This window comes from Dermacentor silvarum, chromosome 3 (assembly GCF_013339745.2).
Source record: "Dermacentor silvarum isolate Dsil-2018 chromosome 3, BIME_Dsil_1.4, whole genome shotgun sequence".
NCBI lineage: Eukaryota > Metazoa > Arthropoda > Arachnida > Ixodida > Ixodidae > Dermacentor > Dermacentor silvarum.
Genome location: NC_051156.1, coordinates 163,804,464 through 163,816,024, shown reverse-complemented (window position 1 = coordinate 163,816,024; position 11,561 = coordinate 163,804,464). Strand labels below are relative to the sequence as shown.

The 11,561-nt window shown below is 47.8% G+C and overlaps 1 protein-coding gene across 1 annotated transcript; it reads left to right on the top strand.

The window, feature by feature from the left end:
- Positions 1-245: 245 nt before the first annotated feature.
- Positions 246-11,326, top strand: LOC119444982 (carboxypeptidase Q-like). Its single transcript, XM_049664828.1, is given in 6 exon segments — positions 246-380; positions 382-585; positions 1,464-1,556; positions 1,558-1,708; positions 10,286-10,389; positions 10,716-11,326. Coding segments are annotated over 6 exon segments (1,260 nt in total). The 3' UTR covers positions 11,289-11,326.
- Positions 11,327-11,561: the final 235 nt, after the last annotated feature.

The window sequence follows — 11,561 nt, the reverse complement described above, 5'->3', positions numbered from 1 at the left end:
TCGCAGCCTGAAATTTATGAAACTTACCCACGTATTTACGTAGTGGCTTCTTTTCAGCTGAACAGCAATTCCAAGCAACTGCAATGAGCTGGTGCTGCTTTTTCACTTGTGCCCTCATCGTCCTCAATGCCGCGGTGATATCTCAATCGGCAAAGCAGTATACGTGCGAGAACGACGCAGTGCTTCCTCGGCGTTTGGTGAGAGAGATACGCAAATACAAACCAATCGTGGACAAGATCACAGAAATGGTAGTGCACGGAGACGAACAAAATGTGACGTACGAGGAACTGGCCACTTTCGTGGACACATTCGGTGCGAGGCCGTCCGGCAGCAAAAGCTTAGAAGACTCGATCGACTACATGTTGGACGTGCTACGCATGGCATGGACTAGACTCTGTGCACGCGGAGAAGGCTGGGGTAATAAACTGGCAGAGGGGTCACGAGGAAGCGTGGATGATGGAGCCCAGGATGAAGAGAATGGACATTCTGGGCTTGGGAAACAGTGTGCCCACGCCGGCAGGTGGCATCACGGCACCCGTGCTGGTCGTTGGATCCTTCAAAGAACTCGAGAAGAAGTCAAGGCAGGTAAGAGCTTCACTCATTCATTCTACTGTGAGTACAGCATCAGGGTTTCAGTTAATTACCTCAATTCTCTCCTGTGCAGCATGAGATCGGCGTTTACATGTATGTTAAATTGTTAAACATCAGAAAGTTGCAAAAAGAAAACGTTCTGTATAAAAACTGTCAGTGACGTTTTAACGTTTGGCTGAGGAACAAGCTAATTTGTTTCGGTGCCTAGATTTGCTGGAAAGAGATATAAGGAAAGCTTATAAGAAGTATTCGAAGAACTTAAACATGCTCAGACGAAGCCCCAAAGTAGGAATGCATGGCAATTGTAAAAAGTCCTCAGCGTCTAGGCAAAAGTTGCCGGTGGGAGGCATCGTAACGTAGCGTGAGTGCTTGTCCGCTGTTCTATATACAGTCCGCGAAAACCTGACTGAGATGCTTCCGCTGTCAACTTCACTGCCCATCCCGCTGCGCTCATTGCTTCGTTTTGATTGTTACTCTTATCAGTATTATTACTGCTGCTATAACTATATCAGTATTATTCGGAGGGACCAAGAAATAACGCAGGACATGATGTTCTGCGTCACCTGCATGCCACTGTCCCGGGGACGTTGAAAGGCCATCATTTAGTATAAATAGCATGTCTTCTCTTATGCAACCGTCTTCGTCCATTTCTGGGTATTTCTTGCTCTGGCTTGATAATATTGCTTTATTTCCTGGTGATACAAGAACCATCATTGCTAACAAAAATAAAAATTTGCGCATAATGAATTCAGATCATTTTTTTAGTTATCGCCGGTTTCGACCATCACGCGTACGATATTATTTCAATTATGAGGATTTTTAAATCTCCCTATTAAGACTGCTCGTGTCTGCGAACCTGGCTGCAGGCAAAGGGTAAAATTGTCGTTTTCAACCAAGAGTACGTATCCTACGAGGATACGGTCAACTACCGCACGCACGGGGCCACGGCAGCAGCGAAGGCAGGAAGCCGTTGCCGCACTCGTCCGCTCCGTGACTCCTTTGTCGATCAACAGCCCACACACAGGTTACATGGAGTACGACGAAAACACCACCAGGATACCGGCTGCATCTATCACCGTCGAGGACTCCGAACTCTTCGCACGTCTGCAAGCCCGAGGTGAAAGATGTTTATCCATTGAGCTAGTTGTTACTTGGCAGCGTAATGGATTACTCTGACCGGAGCATGTATTTCATATTGAAGGGCGTGGTGGATATTTAAGTTTTAAGAACAAAATGCGTGAATAGGATTGCCGTGGCAGTAATCTGCGGCCGCATGGCATGTTAGGCGGTGAAGAGGTGGTACAAAAGGAAAGTTGGTAAACTGAGCGAGCCGAGCTACCGTGAGTGACCCAAGTCTCTTGTATTTTGTTAAGTACTTCCCAGTATTGGCGCCACATGTCCCTCGTGAAAATATGCTTTCCCAAAGGACATAAAAGTAAGAACAGTAAACCAACTTCTGTTTTTGGAATCCACCCTATTGGTTAAGGGCAAACCATAGAAATTTGCGATCTACTAGTTTATTAAACGGGTATATGAACTGCGCTCCCGCACTATAAAAGCTTTTTATGTGATTGTCTCGAATAATGTCGAATACAGGAACTGCGGAAAGAACAGATGAAAACAGACGCAGCGAGGTACATTCGACAATGTGCTCTCGTATTCAGCATTGCAATACATAAGTACATACCATTACTTATCGCCACACATGCCCTCCGTCATATCTAAAGAGATACAAAATAAAAAAACGACAATAGTGCGATTGAAGGCGCGAGATTGAACGATCTCTTGACATTCAGGACAAGGACACTGACAGTTTGCTTACATAGGAGGCTCCAAAAGTATCGATGTGTTGCGCTTCCATGATAAACCGGTCCAACTTTCACTTAGGTCTGCCTAAAACTGTGGTTGCTTCAAACAAGGTCCGATAAATATACATGTATATAGTGCAGTGATAAGACCCATGGGGAACCACTCCACTCCTCCATGCATGACCGTGTAAGACCAATACAAAATGTTCCCATATTACAATCGTGTGCGGTATCTTCCAGTGGACATGCATTATTTTTGCGTCTTTCTTGAAATTCCTCTTTCTCGACAGAAGCGGCATTGGTCTTCTTGCAAAGGTTGCCTATAAATTATTGCGCGCTGCGGAAAAAAAAAGGGACTAACATAAGACCGGAGAGCAATTTATCTTCAAAATGAGCCACACAGGCATAATGCATGGAATCACTGACACGCGCCATTCTTTACGAGGGTATACTTACCCTGATATTATTCGAGCATCCAGCGAGCCGTATACACTGTATCTACGTGTTCTATGTCTCGAGACCATCATGAAATACCAAAAATCCCATCCTGTCACAATGGCTGGTTTACATGACTATTTTTACTGGTTGCATGTATTTTACCGGAAGCGCGGTCCATTTCATGTTTCACGCATCGTCTGGTGCAGTTGGAAACCATCACTATTGACCCTTTTCGCGGAGGATTTTGCTCTAGAGGAACGAGATGGCGCTTTCGGCGGCGCGCCATACGTTGCCTCAGCGAACGCGCACAAATACGAAACAACTACTGCTTCTGCCCTGCTACTGTTTGAGCTGTCGAAAATGCAAGTGGATGTTCGCTAATGCACTGTGCCTAATTCATGCTGCAAAATGTGTAAAGATAAAGGGAAGACGTGTGCGGTAGTTAGCTGCAAAAATCGTGATTCGCATATTAAGGAATGGAATCAACCTGTGTCGCCGCTGCTACATAACGACTGCCTGTGCGCCCTTCGCGATGCGCGGCTTTCCTCGATGATTAAAAAAAAGTTAATCCGCTAGCGCTGTATAGCTAATCTCCAAAGAAATGACTTCAAGTCCGCAACGTGGGCACTGAAGAGTGAGTACCGCTCGTTACAAAAGGAAGTAACGACACTTACTGGCATATTAAGTTGCTCGCTCGTTATTTACACACATCCACCCCTACTCGCACGCAAACTTACACCCACCCTATCGCCAACGTATCAGTAATGAGGGAATGGGCGCACACTTGAATCAATGTGCCGAAGCATGAGTGACAGCGACAACACCGACAATAATACACGAATGTTGAAAGCTGAACGTTTCGTGACGGAGGGACTAGCGATAATACGTCTTCGCTACAAGCTACGACAAAGTACAGAACATTTACATTCCAAGCTTTGTGTGCCGCAAGACCAAATATATCGCAGCAGAGCACACCCGCGAGCGATTAGGCTAAAAATAAACAATCAAATAGTGGCCGCACCGAAGAACCGAGGAAATTTACTGAGTCAGAAACATGACAAGCCGCTGCTTGAAAATGTTTGCCAAATAAAGAACGAGCACAGTGATCCTGATTTAATTCATAAGCGGTAAGTTTGGACAGCTTGGAATACATTCCTAGCCCCGCTTTTAGTAAAAGCACCGATTACGCTGCCCGCGCCGTTTGGACAAGGCGTAATGAGCTCTGAAAGCACTTACATGTCCTCTAAAGCTGTGACCAAAGCTTCGTGTCATCCACACAGTCACCGTCTACGATATGCGTCGAAACGGAGGTTTGCTGCGCCGCACCGGCGTCACGCGCTTGCATTGTAAACACGGAGGCAGCTGAGGCAAGCAATGGACGCGTCACCACGTGATCAAACATGGCAGCGCCCACGGGAGCGCCGGGAAAAGGGTCAATACTAGGATAACCACAGCAATGACATCGTTCGGGGCGAAAAGAGGCCGCTGTCCGACAGGTCACATGTATACCCAACGCCCACCCGTTTATTGTTTTAGCGGTATTTTGTTGTTGTCGTACATTTCAGTGCTTTACTATTGTCACTGTTCCACGCAATATTTAATAAGCTAAGATGCAACGGATGCTGCGCGTGTTCCACTTACGTCGATATTAATGAACTGCGTGGTGCCGGATACCCGAGAATAAGGAATATCGTGAGCAATATGAAAGGGAACACGGGAACGCATGGCAAATAGCCTCGAAACCAAGCTAGAGCGGTACGCGGATGGCGCTGTCGAAAACAGAGGGGAAAGGGGGGCGCTCTTCCGCTAACTGTTGACACTCCCACCGCGCCTGCGTTTGTCGAAAACGGCAGCTTACGGCATTTCACTGGCCGCCGAAAGCCGGCAAGACGGTTATGTGCCGCAGTGACTTACAGCGAGTAATTTTTTTCTTTCATGATTTTTTTAATTTTTTGTTCTTTGTGCAACCGTATAACGGAACTTTTATACCTTGGCTCGTAATTTCAATCAATATTTTTGTATCAATTGACGCGATGAGTTTCTTACGCCTTAAAAGAGTGCTACGTTTGGCCACGCTTCGGCGCACAAAGTTACCAGTAACCGCAATACCAAACAGTTATCACTGTGCGCTGGCGAGTAGAAAGTTCCGCACTTTGTGTAAGCAGAACCATGGTTAAAGTACCAACAGTTATTAGAATCAACGTTACTAGATTACCTCTTCAGTTTGCAAACTCCGGCGCCGCGAATGTCACCCTTCCCTGTACCGCCGAGCGGGGGCGCGCTCGTCGCCGTTTGACCGGTTTGACGGAGGTAACGGAGGTGTCGGCCGGTGTCGGCGGTGCCTATGGCTTCTTGGCCGCCACGCTGGCGTAGTCAACGCAGGCGTGGTCTTCTGCCGGGTGTTTTTTTTTTTTTTTGCCTTCAACAAATCAAGTAACATTGCGTTCAACTTTGTTGCGTAGTGATCGTAATCCCTGTGAGTCCCAGTGACATCTATAAACGCAGCTCGAGCGGCGTGTGCTCCCGCTCCAACTTGTGACAAGAATGCACTTTTTCTCCCGAGATTTTAACCATCGATTCGAAAGCAAGGAAAAGATGGCTGTAGCAAACACAAAAGCGCGTCTTTTGTAACTTTGGCTTTCGAAATGTGATTCCCAGTTGATGTTTGTTGCATTGTTCCAAAAGTTGACAGTCACTTTAGCATACGCTAAAGAGAATGAATGCGAGAGCGTGCGCGCTCACGAAAATTCATTATATTGCTTGACATTCTCATTCGAATGCGTCGTGAGTTTAAAAAATCCAATTAATTTCTGGTGCTTTATATGTTACAAAAGCACGATATGATTATGAGGCACGCCGTAGTGGGGGACTCCGGGTTAATTGTGACCGCCTTTAACCTGCAATTACTTCCTATTACTTGTTCTTTCCCACCAAAGACCAAAGGTCGTGGGTTCGACTTACCTTAATTGTTTCCTAATGAACTTCTCCCTAATGGAACCAAAGAGTGGGTTCGAGTGTCTTAATTAACTATATCATGATTAAATGCGACTTAATTACCTTCGCCTTAATTAACACCAATGGTTGAGGATTCGATTCCCACCAGCGGTTGTGGGTCTGCGTGCCATGATTAACTATATCCTAATTAAGTGTGTCTTAATTATTTTGCCTTAAGTAACACCAAAAGTCGTGGGTTCAAGTGCCTTAATGAACTCTATGTTAATTAAGGTAGAGTTAACTAAGGCACCCGAAACCACTACATTTGTTGGTGGCACCAACACCGGACGTCGGATTTTTCGCATGAGCCATCTACGGTTTTCGCCTTAATAAATAGTTTTCAATTTGACCTGTGTTGTTCTCGTCGTCTTTCGCGTTTTATAGCCTTAAAAACGGCGAGCTTTCACTGAAGTACTTCGGTATCGTGCTTTAAAAAACGCGTATCCTGGCATTGAGTGTTCTAAAACAAACGAGTGGTTCTAGGTTTCAATATTTTCGGCGGCATCAGATACTTATGTTCCCTGACCCACCGCAAACACGTAATCTTATATAGAACTGAATGTAAAAGAACTGAACCCGATTAATCTTCGCAGCTGAATGGATAAGAGTCCCGCATAGCAGTAGCTAGATTGAGGCATCTCAGTCACATCTCTGCCGTGGGGAATCGCTCTAGTGGCTGAAACTGTACTCTAGTTGCACAATCGAAATAACGTTTGCTCACAATCTCGGAAATTACTTCCCTTGCACATAATTAACGGCGTAAATTGCGTTTAACGCAGCGCGCAGGCTCCGTAACCATGATGCGACCGGGCCAACGGCGTCGGAAGCGCCACCTCGCGAGCGGGAACCGAAAGGGGCCACGTTCTGCCGCTGCACCCCGACGGAGTTTGCAAACTGGCAAAGTAATCTTGTAACGGTGATTAGAACACCGCCCCCCTTGCCACATTGTTTTCGACGGCGGCCGCCGCGTATCGCCATATCAGCTAGGGTTCGAGGCTATCTGACACGCGCTCCCGTGTTCCCTTTCATAGTGCTCACGATAGTGCGCGCTTACGTGAGTACACGATATATGCCATCGGAAGAATGGTAGCTCGCACGTCAATAACAGGAATATAACAATCATTTTTTGTTTGGCTTTTATAATCGCCGCTGCTGCATGGTTAAAATATACGAGTGAGTGAGCACGAACTTTATTTAGGTCCTAAGGAGAAAGAATTAAAGCGGGGCCGGAGGCCCCGCCAATCTATCCGGTGGCTCCACCCAGGTCGGGGCCGGTAGACATAGTCCTTCGGCGACGGCCCGGGCCCTCTGGACAGCCTTGAGCTGAGCGATGAGCTCTGTACTTCTGAGCGCTGAGTCCCAGGAAGACTGGTCAGGAAAGTCCGTGCCCGCGTTGGCAGGGCACAGCCAGAGCATGTGTTCGAAGTTGTTGTATTCGTGGCCGCAGTGTGGGCATGCAGTAGGAAAGTCTGGATTGATCCTGCTTAGTGTTGTTGGTGTGATGTATGTCCTAGTCTGCAACTGTCTGTAAGTGACGGCCTGTGCTTTCTTGAGGTTTTGGTGAGGAGGAGGAAAAATTCTTCGTGCTAACCTATGATTTGAAGTGATTTCGTGGTATGATACAAGCGGGTCTTTGTTGTCTAAATCCCTCTAGGCTGGGTTGAAGCGAGGGGGCGGACCGCAGACGCGGAATGTGAGTTCTCGCGCCAGTTGGTGTGCCCGCTCATTCGGATTACAGTCAGGAGGTCCGGAAATGTTGCCCATGTGGGCCGGGAACCATGTGATGTGTGGGGACGTGAGGTTATCTCCTCCCGTTTCTTGGAAGATTTTGTTGACCACCGTAGCTGCTTTCCTAGAGACGAGGGCCGCCGAGAAGGTTCTGATGGCTGTTCTTGAGTCCGAGTAAATGACGGAGGCTTCTTTGCAGCTTCGAAGGGCCACCGCGATGGCCATTTCTTCTGCTTCGTGAGTGAAGTTGGTAACCACCGTGGCTGCGTTGACGAGTGATCCATGGGCGTCCACCACAGAGACCGCGTATGCGCCTCGATTCCAATATCTGGCCGCGTCAACGAAGAGGACTTGCGTTTCGTTACGATTAATGTTGCCAAGGATTGCCTTCGCTCTCGCTTTTCTCCGCCCTTCGTTGTGGGTCGGGTGTATGTTTCTTGGGATTGCATCAACGGTTATTGACCTCTTGGCATTTATGCATAGTTGCGACTTCTCTGGTAGCATGAAGAGGGGCTGTATGTCTGCTTCTAGTAATATCTCGATGCCCGCCTTTGTGAGTGAGAGCCGACTAATTTGGGCGTTTCGCTGTGCTTCAAAGAGTTCTGTTGCCGTGTTGTGTAGCCCCAATTGAAGGAGTCGTTCCGTACTAGTGTTTCTAGGGAGGCTTAGGACCTTTTTCAATCCTGTTCTGATTAGTGTGTCGATTTTGTTCAGCTCCGTCTTCTTCCAGTTGAGGAAGGGAGCGGCGTAAGTTACGTGGCTGATGAGGAAAGCGTGAAATGCTTTCATGAGATTGTCCTCTTTCAGTCCGTCCCTTTTGCTAGCGACCCGTGATATGACCCTGGTGAAATTGTGGGTGCTCTTTGTGATGCGTTTTAGTGCCTCCGCGTTGTCATTGCTGTAAGCCCCAATGACCATGCCCAGGACCTTAATTGTGTTACACCTGGGGATGTTTCCTCCGTCCCTGGTGTGTAGGTGAACGGGGAGGAAGCTAAGGGGCTGTCTCTGCCTGGGGCCTTGTTTGCACAGGAGGAGCTCTGATTTGCTGGGGGAGAGCTTCAGTCCCGTGTTTGTAAGGAAAGCTTCCGTGGTGTCCAGCGCTTGCTGCAGGTTCTGCTCCAGAGTGCCTAGCGGGCCGCTCGTGGACCAAATGGTGATGTCGTCCGCGTAAATCGCGTGCCCTATCCCCGAGACTTTCGAGAGTTTGTTTGCGAGATCATGCATTGCGATGTTGAAAAGAAGCGGCGAAAGCACTGACCCTTGCGGGGTGCCGATGTTACCTAGCATGTGCTTTCTGCTTCTGATTTGTCCGACGTTTATGGTGGCCGTTCGGTTATCCAAAAACGATCTTACAAAATTGTGGAAATTTACTCCGAGATCTAAAGTGGAGATTTCGTTGAGGATGTGTTCGTGCCTGACCGTATCAAAGGCCTTTGTTAGGTCGAGCGCCAGGATGCCTTTTACATCCTTGGATTTGTTGTCTATGACGGCGCTCCTGATGAGTAGCATGGCGTCTTGCGTGGATAGGGATTTTCTGAAGCCTATAAGATTGTGGCGGAATAGACCGTTTTCTTCAATGTGCTCTCCAATTCTATTGTGGATGGCATGTTCCGCGACCTTTCCGAGGCACGACGTAAGGGAGATGGGCCTCAGATTCTCTACATGGAGTGGTTTTCCGGGTTTGGGGATGAGGACTACATTGGCAGTTCGCCATTCGTCCGGTACCCGGCCTTCAGCCCATACCTCGTTAATTTTGCTCGCAATAATTTGTATGGCTTTGTCATCTAGATTTCTGAGTAGTTTGTTTGTTATTCCGTCTGGGCCGGGGGCCGAGCGACCGTTTAGGTCGTGAAGGGCGTGCACAATCTCCGAAATTTCGAAAGGACGATCCAGCGAGAGTTGAGGTTTCCCCTTATACTCGCGTGTCGGGTCGTCCCACGGTACAGATTTGTGCTCTACCGGCAGATAGATGTCTGCCAGGGTGTCAGCAAAGTCCCGCGGATTCGTGCCTTCTTTCGTATCATGATGAATGAGCCTTTCGATCGTTAGTCGGGCATTACTCTTGGTCGGTTTGTTGCTGTCGGTGAAGAGGTTCTTTAGAAGGCTCCACTTGCTGCCCCTTCTCATTTTACCGTCCGCCTCATTACAAACCTCGTCCCATTGCTGCGCATTCAACTTTCTAGAGTGTTCTTCGATCTCTTTGTTGATTTTCGTTAATTTAGACCTCAGCCTCCTGTTTAGCTTCTGCTGTTGTCATCTTTGTCTTAGCGCGTTCTTGGCCTCCAGGAGGTGTGCGAGTCTGGAGTCCATGGCTGGTACCTCTAGGTCCGCGCTTATTTCTTTAGTGGCGTTGGCCACTGTAATTTTCAAATTTTCTAGTAGGTCCTCGAAGGTTTCTACTTGTCTGTCCTCATTAGCCCTCATTCTTCTGAATAGATCCCAGTCGACGTACGACTGGGATCTAAAATATACGAAGCCTATCGGTAGTATCCAATAAGCAAAACGGGTACGCAGTAGTGTCTCTTTTAGCGCTGGGTTGAAGCCAATATTCCAGCTCTAATGGCGGAGAGTAAATGTATTCTTGCTTTAAAGTGTGTACGGTTCTCAGTCTGCGTCTTTAAAAATGGGTTTACGCACAAAAAACGCTAATGTGTGTGCTATATCCTCATCTCTCGAAATTCTCATTGTAATATGTCGTGACGTGACCCTTTCATTGTTTTCTTTAGGAATCGAGCCAGTCGTGAAGCTTGTGATGCGAGCCAAGTTGCTTCCGCCGGCGGTTTCTCGGAACACAATTGCGGAAATTCGCGGCAAAAGCAAACCGGAAGAGGTAATTTTCGCTGACTATGACTCCTAATTGATTATTCTCGATGCTATAACTATTTTTCTCTATGCATTGACGGCGAACTGCCTTTTACTTCAATTATTTTTTCTAAATAAACGCACTGATCTCTTTCACAGAATTTTGTCTATAAATTGAAGGCGTGGTGTTATCCGACATTTGAAGCCGTCTGGCGCAGCAGTGACGACAGTTCATGTGAAGCTGGTCACCTACCACTGCCACCTTCCAATTTCTTATATAATCCTGAGATGTCGCCGGTTCCACAATCATTTTTTTCTCTATAAATTCTCTATAAATTTTCATCTTTAATGCAGGTCGTTCTGCTTTCTGGTCACTTGGACTCCTGGGACGTCGGTCAAGGTGCCATGGACGACGGTGCTGGCGCCTTCATCTCGTGGCGGGCTCTTGCTGTTCTTCGACGTCTGGGCCTCAAGCCTCGACGCACGCTACGCTGCGTTCTCTGGACCGGAGAGGAACAAGGTATCACAGGCGCACTGGACTACTTCCGCCGCCACTTTGCACGTGAGCACCACCTCATGAACCTCGTCATGGAATCCGACTCCGGAACGTTCCGTCCTTTGGGCCTCGGCTTCTCGGGCTCCAACGGTCGTGCTCGTTGCATCGTGGCGGAGGTGCTCCGCTTGTTCGCGTCCATTAATGCGACGCAACTTGCACTCCGAGCTTCGGAGGCCGACGTTTCGCCCTGGAATGAAAAGGGCGTGCCGGCCCTGTCTCTGAGCACGGCTAACGACAAGTACTTCTACTTCCACCACACCGAGGCGGACACGATGAGCGTGTTGGACCGGCACGAACTGGACCTCTGCACAGCCCTCTGGGCGGCTGCTTCGTATGTTTTTGCTGACCTCACCATTCGCCTTCCTCGATGACAGAATCACTTGAAGGCCCCGTTGATGAAAGCCTGCTATGGTGTTTGTTAATTATAATGAACGGCCACTTCGGTCTTACTGACCATCGATTCACTTGTGGAAAGATGCCTCGTCATAATTCACTGTATTTGTTATGTAGGTAAAGGCTTGCTTGGCTAGTAAGCTTGCTATCTGTAAAGCTTGCAACTGTCACAATCATGGTAAGCATCGACATCTTTAGGCCTAGGAAAATGACGCCGTTACCACTTTGAAGTCAGTCATAATAAAAAAAAG